The sequence below is a fragment of the Hippopotamus amphibius genome, chromosome 5 (assembly GCF_030028045.1).
Source record: "Hippopotamus amphibius kiboko isolate mHipAmp2 chromosome 5, mHipAmp2.hap2, whole genome shotgun sequence".
Classification (NCBI taxonomy): domain Eukaryota; kingdom Metazoa; phylum Chordata; class Mammalia; order Artiodactyla; family Hippopotamidae; genus Hippopotamus; species Hippopotamus amphibius.
Window position 1 is genome coordinate 24,009,548 of NC_080190.1, and position 13,629 is coordinate 24,023,176.

At 39.3% G+C, this 13,629-nt stretch overlaps 1 protein-coding gene across 4 annotated transcripts in view; it reads left to right on the forward strand.

The window, feature by feature from the left end:
• SORCS1 (sortilin related VPS10 domain containing receptor 1) overlaps positions 1-13,629 on the forward strand; it is a 497,412-nt gene that overhangs the window by 384,141 nt on the left and 99,642 nt on the right. For all 4 annotated transcript variants that reach the window (XM_057735386.1, XM_057735384.1, XM_057735383.1 and 1 more), the window contains exon 9: positions 6,828-7,007. In XM_057735386.1, the coding sequence (XP_057591369.1) occupies positions 6,828-7,007 (180 nt within the window). The remainder of the gene's footprint in view (positions 1-6,827; positions 7,008-13,629) is intronic.

Genomic DNA, 13,629 nt, shown 5'->3' on the forward strand with positions numbered 1-13,629 from the left:
TAGAAATTGTGCTTTGGATACATACTAAATCAGTGCAACAGGTATGGTACATTTATATCCCGTTTTGTTGTCAATAATTATGGAGAGGTGAATGCAGCTGTATAGCATTCGACCTTTGCTTTCTTTCCCAGTGGAATTTATGAGACTGGTTGTCTTTAGAGTTCTGAGACACAGCTAATTTTTTAGACTTGCCCAAATATATACTCCTTTGAAAAATAGTGGCAGACAAAAGTTAAAGACTCCCAACAGCCAGCATCCCCAGGCTCTCTCTCATAAACACTGAAGAACTGCGTTAATATGGAGCGCCACCTAGTGGAGGTGAAACTGACTTGGGCGCTCAGAGCTGTGGATTTGAGGTCTTGCTGCCACTGTGATGTAATTTAAGTGGCCAGAAATTGTTAATTTATTGTGCCTTTTTTTTTTCAGCAACAACCACTGAAATGAGAGTGTGTTTAGTTTTAGTTTTTTTTTTTAATTGAAGTATAATTTATTTACAATATTATGTTAGCTTCAGGTGCACAACATAGTGAGCCAGTGTTTTTATACATTATACTTCACTTAAAGTTAATACAAAATAATGGCTATATTTTCCTGTGCTATACAATATACTCTTGTTGCTTATTTATTTTACACATAGTAATTTATGTCTCTTAATCCCACACCTTTACCTATCCCCTCCACCCTTCCCTTTCCCCACTGGTAACCACTAGTTTGTTCTCTATATCTGTGTTTGTTTCTGTTTTGTTATGTACATTTATTTATTTTATTTTTTAGAGTTCACATATAAGCTATAACATAGAGGATTTGTCTTTCTCTGTCTGACTTCTCTTACTAAGCATAATACTCCCTAGGTCCATCCACGTTGTCACAAAAGACAAGATTTCACTCTTTTTTATGGCTGAGTAGTATTCCATTATATGTATATATTGTGTGTATATATATGTATATATGTATGTACACACACACACACACACACCCCATGTCTTCTTTATCCATTCATTTTCTGTTGGGCACTTTTGGTTGCCTCCATGTCTTGGCAATTGTAGATAATACTGCTATGAACATTCAGGTGCATTTATCTTTTTGAATTAGTGCTTTTTGTTTTCTTGGGATATATACCCAGCAGTGGAATTGCTGGATCATATGGTAGTGCTATTTTTAGTTTTTTGAGGAAACACCATACTGTTTTCCACAGTGACTCCACCAATTTACATTCCCACCAACAGTGTAGGAGGGTTCTCTTTTCTCTGTATCTTTGCCAACATTTGTTTTTTGTAGACTTTTTGATGATAGCCATTCTGACAAATGTGCCTTGATCATAGAACAAGGGAGACGTGTGTGGCTGTAAAAGGGGACAACACAGGTTTAAATATAGCTTAGCTTTGAAACTTTTGGTTGAACAAAGAACATAAATACCTTTTTTTCAATTGCATTTTCATGACTCTGTGTTGTAGTTTATCGATGACTTTGTATTTTGCTATCACGGACCAACACCAGCTACCTGCCCAAGGAATCTGTGATAGATCTAGCACAAGGACTCTGCATGTCTCCTCTCCCAGGAGAGCCAGTGACTCCTCCAGGCAGAATTCTCCTTCTTGGCCATCATTCTGCCCCTAACCCTAGCATAGTGAAAAGTGAGCTGTAAACCTCAGCTCATTAGAGATAATAACACACATTAAATTATGCTATTTACTGTGTGTTATTATCATGGAAAGAACTATTTCCATGTTAGTAGTTATTATTTTCAGCTGCTAAGAGATTAATGACAGTGGTAATTGCCCAGAACTATATACCTGTGCCTATATACATTTAAATGTTCCTTACTCTTGATTTGGCTTAAAATATTTTCCAAAAAGACAAATAAAACATTGGAGTTGTGCCTCTGATGAGAATTGCGTAAAGTCAATATGTAAAAGAAAAAATTAAGTGTTGTTAAAATTACCCTTGGTCATCTTTTCGGGAGGTCCATGGGGGAGATGATCATGTTACCTTGGTAAGTCCAACAGAGCTGGTTGCTTTTTTGTTTATTTTGTTTTTTACCCTTGAGCATTTGGAATAAATTGCTGTCTTTGATTGACCAACAACTGAAGTAGTTGGCTTGCAAGATTTATACCTTTAAACACAAGACTATAGTCAAAGCAGTGAGATGCTCCTGTATAAGAGGCATGTGGGAATTGAAACCACATCAGGAAACAGCAGATTTGAGCCACTCATCTCATGCCTACTTACTCTCTGGACTATACTTTTTGAGTGGAATAAGTTTCAGCTAAACTAAATGCTACTTGCTGCAGAATTGAAGCTAGAACTTGAATCTCCTGACTCCCAAACTGGCATTCCTTGTATTACACTTTTCTACACTTGAAATAAATTAATAGATTATATTACTAAAAGGGAGCAGCACCCCACCCCCAATTTTTATATACTGAGGGGCATCCAGAGAAATAGTCTCATTGACCTAAGCAGCCTCAGAAATGGTAGTGTAAAATCAAAGAAACCACTTAGGCCCCTTGGCTGGAGTGTTAGGAAACACATACTTTGCCTTGCTTGTTCATAGCCGTCACACTGATCACTGTTGACAGCTGCCCCCAGTGGCATCTCGCCAATCTGGAAGGAAAAGTTTTACTTTGGGCCTGTATCTGCTGTCTGGCCCCTCCCCCACTCTCCCAGATGAGCAGGTTCCATTACTCAGCCTCGTCTGAGGTCTGATGGTAAAATGTGGTGATTAATTTAGCTTGTCCTGAGAAAACTTGGAGCCACCACAGCAAATGAATGTATTGTTTGGTCCAAGTCGGGGTTTATTATTTAAGGCAGTAAGATGCCTCATTACAATCCCGTTACATCTTCAAAGAGAAGCCCCAGCTTGGGTGGAGTGGTCCACGGCAAAGATGCATATATTTCATGACCGTCTATCAAAGCAGGGCTGCTGCAGCTGGAAAAGAACAAAGCTTCATGCCCACCAAAGGAATTGAGACAAACCAGCACTTCCATGCTCAGATTCTCTTTAATCATCCCCTGCCATTGTATCACCTCTTGAAAGACCGAGGTTACCCTGAGCTGTATTTATAAACTTGAATATAATGGTAAAGATGACCAGAGAGGGGATGGGAAGACTTTAATATCACTGTTACCATTAAGAGCATGAGGCCCTCCAGACAGGGAGACCTCGTGACATTTTCTTCCCTTAACGTACTTGGAGCTCATTCTGAGCTACTCAAGTGAGATAAATGAGGCAATACATATGAAAGTGCTTTGAGCATTTTGGAGGACAGATACTCTATAAAAGCAAGGTAATATTATTATTAGTATGGATCTAGTTGTCTGTGTTGGAGAAGATCGATGTGAACTGGGGTGTGGGTGATGAAAAGGCTGTTTGATTCACAGCAAGAGACCCTAACTCCAGACCTAGATCTGTCACTCACCTGCTTTGACCCTTGGGCTGGTTTATCAATTTCTCTTTCTCTGATTTTTTTTTTTTTGATTTTTAAAATACGGAGGTTATATTCACAATAATATTTTCTCAAATGTGTTACTTAACAAAATGCCCTTAGGGATGCTTCATGAAAATTTGGTTCTATGATCATAAGTTTAAAAAAAGAAATAAACTGCATTCTACACTCCTTGCCTAGAGAGTAACAGAAGCTCGCTGGTATGTTAAAGGCTCTAGGATGTCCTGTGAGCAAGAAAGCTGTATAATTAGCATTAATCAAGACATTTACAAAAGGATCCATTAAAAAAAAATCTACTAAAATCCAACAGTACTGGTGTCCTGTGGAACAGACATTGGGAAACGCTCTAGAAGATCTCAGAGTTCACTTCTTGGTCTAAAATTTTGTGTCTCAGTATAAGCTTTCAACATAAAATGCCATTTTGGGAGAAATAGCATATTTTCCTGATATAGGCAGATGTAGGCAAGAAGAAAAAGGAAAGATGGCATTTAAATATGTCAAACATTTCAGTTAAAATATTTAAGACATTTTAAACAGTCTTTTCAATGTAATTAGATTATATATAGAGAAAGAGATCTGCCCTTGGCCCTTATCTAGTGGTGGTTATTTAATCTGTTTTTGTGCTGTTATAGTTCTCTAAGCGATTTAAACACTTGATGCATGTGTGTTTTACATCCCACATCTACCAAGGAAAGGTTTGAGTGGGCTGGGATAGTATAGATGATTTACTCTAGCCCCTAGGATTATTTAATGAGTCCAAAGTCACAGTTATGTAGGGACCAGCTTACTGCTGAAATATTTTAACTTGAATTCAGGATTGGTGCTACATCCTACTGACAAGGAAGGAAACATGAATCAGGAGTGGTTGTTTAACGTTCTAAATGCTAGGGTAAGGATTTTGATCTTTGTTTGTTAGGAAATGGGGAGCCATAGAAGGTTTGACGCTTAGTGGATGAATGACCTTTGGGCTAATCTCAACAGTTAATTCCCTCCATTAGAAAGAAACAAAACATTTGGATGAACTACTTTTTGTTAAGTATATTAGTTAGCGCCCTAATATTTGCAATGAACAGAAAAGCTAAATCCACCTTACTTAATCAGCAAAGGGGATATAGGGTTTGCTTAGCAGTAAATATCTAACATATATGGAGCAGATGCTAAGCGCCAGGCACTGTTGTTAAATGCTTAACACTTACTAACTGATTTAATCCTTACAACTCCATGAAGGGCATACTGTCATCTCTAGTTTGCAGGCAGAAATTCTGAGGCACGAAGTTCTGTTCACACAGCTGAATTACAGAGCTGGGATTTGAACTCAAGCAGTTTTTATTTCAAAGACCATTCGTTTCATCATTTTGCTCCACTGTCCTCTCTAACTAAACAAATTTACAGGTGGACAGGCTTCTTAGATATCCACATTTAGAGACTCAAAAAGTATCATAGAATTTGGATAATCTCTCTCTGCCTTTTGAGCCTATTTTTCCAAGATTGGCTTATCCTCTGCCTCTAAGATATGTCTCCATCAGATCTAGACTTGATTTTTATTCCAACCGCTTACAAACTAACAGTAAAAAATAACTTTTTTCTCTCTCTCTAATAATTCCGCAGTCATTCTAGAACCGTGTCTTACTGATTTTGCTTGGATTGCATACCCATCACTGATCCAATCACTGTCATCAGGGACATAGAATTTTCTGAATGCCAGGCAGATCACTTCTGGTGCTGAGGGTGGGAGAAAGTAGCAAAGACTGAGCATAGGGAGGAAATTTTTCTGAGAGGGATGAGGATATTTTTCAAAGAACATCAAGCTACAATTGCTGGAAGAAATGTACATGGTCATTGGGCAGATATAAGATATGGCCAACTTTTATACCAAATCTTAGTTTGCATTATCAACCAAATTGAACTCATGAGCAGGATTCATTTTTGGCCTCCCCACTAGATTCCTTCTGTAAAAAGGTAATCAAACTCTAAAGTATGGCAGTAAGGTCCGAGAAGTGGTCAGGAATACGAAACCCTTTGGATAAGGACCTCTTCCTTCTGGAATCATATGGATTCACTAAGATCAAGTTTAAAGAGGAATGAGAGACTTGTACCTCTACGTCTAAAGCAGAGTTGAAGCTGAATTACTGATTGATTGATTGACTGACTGATTGATTGAGAGAACATGGGCATTTATTACGATGGGAAAATTTCAAAGTTAGGTAGAATTTTCCATCCCTGGACTTGTTGCCAAGGAAGATTGACAGACCTCCTGAAGCCTCTCAAGGAGAGTGGATGATCCCTCTGAGAAGATCTTAGCACTGAGCTACACAAAGACCAAGAATCTTTCCAGGTTTTTCGTCTACCTTTCAGCTTATGTGTAATTTTGTTTTGTTTTCATTTTTGGTTTTTGAAAGTGATATCTATGTGTACCACCTTGGGCAAAGGGGGAAGGCTGCTGAGAGCAGTGAGTGGGCATCCCCTGAAGGAGATGGCTGGCCTTGGTCTGAGACAGAAAGCTTTGGTCTGTGTCAGCCTCTCCCTGAATGGGGTGAGAAATAATTCAGAATCCCCATGCCAGGGACATCTGCTCATTGCCTCCACATTACCTCTGCCCTGTTTCTATCTTTTAGGACAACCAGAGTCTGAAAACATGATCAATTATGCAGACTGTTTTCCCCTCTTTATTTAAGATTTCCTGCTGAACTTTTCAGTGTACAGGTTTAGATAAGCTAAGTCCTTGAACAATCATTAACCTGAAGATTAGTGCTCTGGGGGTCTCAGGTGAACATTTTTCCTCTGGGACCTCTAGGGGTTGCTGAGCCTTAGGGAAGTGCTTCTTAAACTTAAGTGTGCATATTAATCATCCATGGATCTTATTAAAATACATATTTCTATTTGATAGGTGAGGCCTGAGGTTGTATGTGTCTCACAAACTTAAAGGTGATGCCAATGCTACTGGTCTGTGGACCACACTGAGAGATGCGAGGCTTGTCTCTTTTCTCTTTGCCCCTCATATTTGCCCCTTATATGCCTTCTGAACATGTACTGTTTGTGCTTGGCAAATTTTGCAGGATGCCTGATTCTCTAAAATCATACATATTTTAGAAATTATCCTTCAAATTATCTAATGGGGTAATTAAATTGTAACTGAGCTACCAAGCATCTCTCCGTCCTATTTTCTGATAGCTTACTGCTTAACCTCATAAGTGACAAAGGAAATATGTGACTAACACTTAACTAATTATTTCACAATTATGCAAAAGGAATATCTCTATCCTCCCTCACATTACCTATGTACCTATTCTAATATTCTTCCTCAGATTCCACTCTGTGGACATGTGCCAGGTGCGCTTATAAAACTCTTCTTCCTGTTCCCTTCCCTTTGTCTTCCCTCAGGACATGCATGTCATCAGCACCGATGAGAACCAAGTGTTCGCAGCAGTCCAAGAATGGAACCAAAACGACACATACAACCTCTACATCTCAGACACCCGTGGTATCTACTTCACTCTGGCCCTGGAGAATGTCCAGAGCAGCAGAGGCCCTGAAGGCAACGTCATGATCGACCTTTATGAGGTATGTCACAAGGTGCGTGTGGTCTTGGACCACTGCAGTGCTGGGACTGGCAGTTGAAGGCCCCAAGATGGCTGTTTCCTCAATCATTTTAATGACTAGTTCCTTATGTTGGCCTCGTTCTATTTGGGAGAGGGAGGAAGTTGCAGAACATTTTGATTGGTTAATTTGCAATGCACAAAACAGCTCTGGGAGGGATTCTTTATTGACCAAGTTCAGAGGCCATGAAGGCCCAGAGGACTTGGGAAGTGTCTGGGGAAGCAGTCAAACAATTAAAGGGTTTGGATAAGAGTGAGCCTAGTGTGAAATTTGAAAATAGTCTTGAAGGGCTGATAGGGTGTCAGGGGTGGACCAAAGAGGTGACTGGCAGTGCTCCCTTACATCTTTCTGAAGAAAGAACTAAGAGGACATCTTTGTATTGCATCAGAAGATACTCCCTTGTCAAATTCTTTTCCCATGAAGGTTATTAAAGGATATTGGGAATAGTTCCCTGTGCTATACAGTAGGTCTTTGTTGGTTATCTGTTTTATTTTATTTATTTATTTATTTATTTTTAATAAATTTATTTATTTATTTATTGGCTGTGTTGGGCCTTCGTTGCTGCACATGGGCTTTCTCTAGTTGCGGTGAGTGGGGGCTACTCTTTGTTGTGGAGCGCAGGCTCCTCATTGCCGTGGCTTCTCTTGTTGTGGAGCACAGGCTCTAGGCGTGTGGGCTTCAGTAGTTGCGGCACATGGGCTCAATAGTTGTGGTTCATGGGCTCTAAAGCGCAAGCTCAGTAGTTGTGGCACATGGGCTTAGTTGCTCTGCGGCATGTGGGATCTTCCTGGAGCAGGGATTGAACCCATGTCCCCTGCATTGGCAGGCGGATTCTTAACCACTGCATCACCTAGGAAGCCCCAGTTATCTGTTTTAAATATAGCAGTGTGTACATGTCAATCCCAAACTCCCAGTCTATCCCACGTATATGTATAACTGAGTCACTTTGCTATACACCTGAAATTAACACAACATTGCTAATCAACTATACTCCAATATAAAATTAAAAAATTTAAATGATTGTAGATAAATATTGAAAAAAAAAAGCGGACAGTCCCTTGGACTTGAAGACCTTTCTGACTACATAACCTCTACTGGCTAATCGCCATCCTTTCAGAGGGCTACTGTGTGAGATAAGATGACTATGTCTTTCTTTTCTAGAGAGGATGAAGAGGAGAAACAAAAAGCAGAGTTTACCAGATTTCCTTAAGGGAACTCTGACCCTTTGTTTCTCAGGATGACCAGCTTCAAAATAAAATCATACACTGGATCAGTTAGCTTTCATGACAAACACCAACACTTTAATGGCCATTTAAAGCACAATCAGGTAGAAAGAGATCTGCTGTTTGGGGATGGATTTTAGCCATTTGTCAGTCTTGTGCTATGAAGGATTTATAATGGGGTATAATGAGCCATTACAAAACATATTCAGAATTTGGGAAGTGCAATCATATATTCTATCTGAAAAATAGAATATCTGAAAAAAATTGTAGTCTCTCTGAAAAAGAATTATGAAACTGATTCAAATATGTTCAGTCATAATAATGCTATCATTTGGTTGAGGATAAGTTCAGAGAGTAGAGGTTGTTTGTGTAATGAGAAGTAAGGGAATCATATCCAGTATGTCAAAGAAACAAACCAATTTCATTTAAGAAATTTAAACTTATCATTGGAATTCCTTTTAATGCTATGTATATTCCTTCATCTTTAGGAGTTCTTGGGAATTTTCTTCTAGTATCGAAACTTTTCCACATGTGTAAAAGCGTGTTAACGCACTCTGTGCCCAACTCAGAGCTGAAGTATTTGTCATGGAAATTATGGTAGACTAGCATAGGACATAATTTATGTGTATATATTTAGAAAAATACCCTGCAAACTTTTTTTATACACTCAGAAATTTCTTCCACTTCATTTCCTGCCCATGTCCCAGATAAATATAGTATATATCTCAGCCTCAAACGGAACATGTATTCTGGAAAACATTTACATATTCTGGTGACTTACTTTCAAATTCATGTTGGATAAAATTGTGGTTTAGGGTGTAAATTTTGGAGTCAGGCTGGCTGGGTCTAAATCCTGGCAACACCACATGTATGTATTCTTGAGATATATCCAACAACTTCTGAGCCTCAGTTTCCTTGTTTAAAATGAGATAAACATAGTACCTACTTGATGGGATTTCTCTGAGGATGAAATAAGCTAATCTTCTTAAAGTACTGTGAACAGTGCCTGAAATACAGCAATACTCAACAAATTATAGATAGCATGATCAATATTACACGTTCCAATGAGTTTAAGCCCCCAAACAATGTTCTAGTTTTATCTTAAAATCTACCCACAGTATTTAAATGTCCAACATATTTCCACTATTTGGGATCTCTACTTCTTCCCATATTGCAGTTAGCAGGGCCATGTGATGTCCTTTATCACCAAGTTGTCTTCTTATAAACAAATGTAAATTTCCATATTTCTTTCCTCTTTTGTAAATGTCTTATAAACATTTAAACTTTAAGCATGTTTTGTTGAAATACCATACACTTTCTTGCCTAGATCCTGCATTTACAATGGAAATACCTTGCTTTTGCTTCGAGAGTATGAAATCTAATCAGATGTCCCAGATTAATCACCCAGTTTGCTTCCCTGGTCTTGACTCTGTCCTTGCTCTCCTGAAAGCATTTTCTGATTTTCAGGTTGCATTTTACCTTCTGGATTATCTTCTCCCCTCTTTTCAAGTCAGTGTGGAATAGTTTCTCTGGATAATTCTGTTTTCTGCCAAAACAGAGACCATTTTAATTAGTCCCTTGATGATGGAAAAGATGACAGATTTGAACAAGAATAACTTTGTCATGTCCTGTTATTTGCAACTGTTTTAGTGAATGTTTCTGAAATCAAAAATAGCTAACTGGTAGTGAGAAGAGGACACAGAGTGACCTCTGGACATGGCAAACCATTTTTTGGAAGTCTTTATGTTTTCCCTTTGTGTCTCTCTTGCAGTTGACTATCCGTAGGGAAACTGCTGTCTCTTATTATCATCACTTTGAACAGTGGTGTGACTACATTATGTAAAGGTATTCTGCATCCTGGGGCCTAGGAAGAAGAGTCTTTGTTTTATTAGCCTGGCAGTTCAGAGCAACTTGAATTAAAATTGATGCGATCAGAACAGCAGTGCTGTATCTGCTGATTACCTAGATAGAAAGAATATTGGCTGACATGGACCCTGGCACAAATGTTCCTTCAATCTGATTGTTCTGCCTAGCAGGAAGCTGAAAGCCATCCAGCATGAATTTCCCAGTAGAATTGCAACCAATGACGACTGGTTAGAGATAAATGAAAAGCAAGAAAATCTGTAAATGAATTAATAAGGAGGAGAGGTGAGAAATATACAAGGTGGGGGTGGCAGAGACAGAATATATGGAGTGCATGTCTGCTCACATTTGGGGGTGACTGAGGAGGATAGCATGCATCCTTTGCTATTCTTATGTGCTCTTTAAACTATGTTAGCAGAGGCGAACTGTGTAATGTATGACTGTGTGATGAGTCTATATCAAGCATGTGTATTGTTGGTGAGTCTTTGTGGGAATTGCAGAGGGAGGCACAGTTCTCATTAAAATCAATCATTTTATTCACTCACTCCTTGGAATCTTACAACAAATGCTGTTCTCTCTATACTAGAACTATACGTGTCTATGTGATGAGATAGGGAAATGTTGGGGATAAAGTGACAGGGGCCCATCTCACGTGGTTTAGTTATTGAAATACCAGAATTTCCATGGACCCCATTCAGAAGAGTCAAGATGTGAGCCAGGAAAGTTGGCTGTAGAGCAAAAATGCTAGATAGTGATTGTTGGTGATGGAAGATCATACTAAGTAGATAATATTAGGAGTACCATTATGTGCCGGGCACTTTATAACGAACCTTTCATAATTATCTCATTAAATCTATACATTCACTTTATGACACAGGGGCTATAATTATCACTCCCGTGTGTAAATACATGGAGGCAAAGAGAATGCAATCATTTTTACAAGATTACAAAGCAAGTAAGTGGCAGAACTAGGATCTGAATGCTAGAGTATGCAAACTCTTAACTAGAAACTATTGTGTGTCTCCAGAAAGATCGGCATTTAGGCTTCTATTTGATTGTGGCTGAGTAATAACCCTAAGATAGAAGAGCACTAAAGAGCAGCATATGTAGTATTAGACTTTGCCTAGCTATAGAAGAAATCAGACGGGAAGAAGAAAATGGTCTGGAGAAAAGCAAACATAAACAGAATCAGCAGATGATTGCTCTGGACCTATTCACCATTTTCTCAACCAAGTCCTAAGCCTGCAGTTATAGGCAAATTCAGCCAGTGTTATCCTTTGGCTCCCAATTTCGTCCAGTGTGTGTGTTTGTGCAAGAGAATCCTCGACACAAGTGTCCTAAAATTCTGTCATTCTTGAATAGCACAAATTCTCCAGTGGCACTGTGTGGGATGGGTCACAGAAGACAGCATGCACAGTGGTGGCCAGAGCAAAAGAGATGTGATGAGTGTGTCTGAGACATGTGATTCCTAGTATTTTTGTCTGGTGTGGATGATGAGAGGGGGTCTGACAGCTTTGGACGATATCCTCCCTCCTCTGGGAAGGGGATATTAATTAATGATGATGAAGAGCCCTTCGGCTTAATGGACAATGACTGTTCACCCCAGCCAGGCGAAAAGGGTTGTGTTTGGAATGAAGCCACCTGGCTGGCAAATTCAGAATACACAGAATGTACGCAGATGTGAGTGAGGCACAGTGGGCAGCATGACAGGTGTAGCTCATGACCAGTGCATGTTCTGTTACACACACACTGTTTTCTATGCATTGTGAGTACCTTCTCTTTAAAAGAGAAAGCTCTACAGTTCTGATGATGTAGCCTACACCTTGATTCTTCGGGAAAGACTACCTCTTACAAACCAGCGTAAGAGGTAGGGAAGAAAATGCCTCTCCCATTTAGGACATAGTTATTACAGGACATAGTATATACCATCTAATTATGTGAGGCTACTCTCTCCCTGGGTAGGTGAGTGCTGCCTGACCAAGGCAACAGGGAAGGGAAAAGTACTTAGACTTTTCTGGCAGTGGGTTCCCTGAGGGCAGAGGCACCCCTGCTGCTGCATATGTCTCTCTCCTGGCTGGGATCTTTTCTTTAAAACAGAAAAATATCCTATCTCCAAAGCCCAAAGAAATCACAGTGTCGAGTATGTTCTCTTGTTGTTTATTCATATTTTTATTCTCTTTAAATTTTGACACTTCAGATTTGTAATTAAAGTCTGAGACAGAGAGGGCAGGAGGAATCAGCTCCCAATCAGCATCAGAGGCAGAAATAAGCAAAAACTCCTGTGTAAGGTCTGCTCAACTTAGCCTCCATGCAGAACATGTGAAAGATCAGCACAGAAGAGCACCCTCTAGGGGTGAATATCAAAAAACAAAGATGCTATCTGGGGTTCTTTAAATCAAAGAAATCAAAGTCTCAGCACCTAGCACATTCTAACTCCTAAAAAAATATATCTGCTGCGTGAATGTATAGTTACTTAGACTTTGTAGGTGCTACATTTCCTGTGCTTAGAATGCATGATAAGTGATAGATGTTCAAAAAATATTAATTGAACAACTATTGAGTACATGTACTAAAGAATGAATAAAAATATTAATTGAATAAGTATTGAGTACATGTACTAAAGAATAATGTCTATATATGATATTTCTCTCAGGAAGCGCTGAGAGAAATAGGATGAGAGAGAAGTTTGAAGAACTGGTACTGCCAAAGGGCTAAGTGCTTGGGTTCTAGAGACAGACAGACTGGTGTGGAGTCCAGTCCTAAGGTTCTCTAGGGAATGACCTTAGGCAAATGATTGACCCCATCCAGACTTTGTTTCTTGCATGTGTGAAATGAGGATGCAAGAGTTTACCACTTAGATTGATGTGATCATGCTTGCAAAGCCTTTCATATAGTGTCTGACACTTCTTAAATACTCAATAAGTTTGGGGCACTATTAATGGTGTTATCTTCTAATGCAGAATTCTTACTACCTATTTCATTAAAAACAAAACAAAGACTTTTTGTAACAAAGTGACTTTTCAATTATTAATTTTAATGAGGGAATATGGCAGATTGAATGATAATCCAGAAGTTATACTTGAGTAGGAGATGGTGATATGAGAGGTGACAGGAGAAGCTATGAAAAATTAATGTGTGGTAAGGAGTGTAAGGAGTACAGAGACGTTTCCAGGAAGACTGATGCCCTTGAAAAGCTTACACGGTTGTTGAGAGCCAAGATGTAGGTACCATCTGTACGAGAGACAAGTTGGAGGACAGAGAAGAAGAGTTGGGGACAGTCAGGATAAAAAAGAGGTTCTGGTTTTCAGAGAAAGGCTTACTGAGCTGGGCTTTGAAGGATGGATAGGGAGAGACATATTGGGATGCTGTCCAAGGGAGTGGGGATGGCCTACATGATCAAAGAAGGTAAGGAGAGAAGGGAAGGTAGCACTTTGAAGCTGTCACCCTGGGTCATGGTCAGTGTACTGATGTGCTTTGTGTTGGCTTGAGGTTTGAACTGT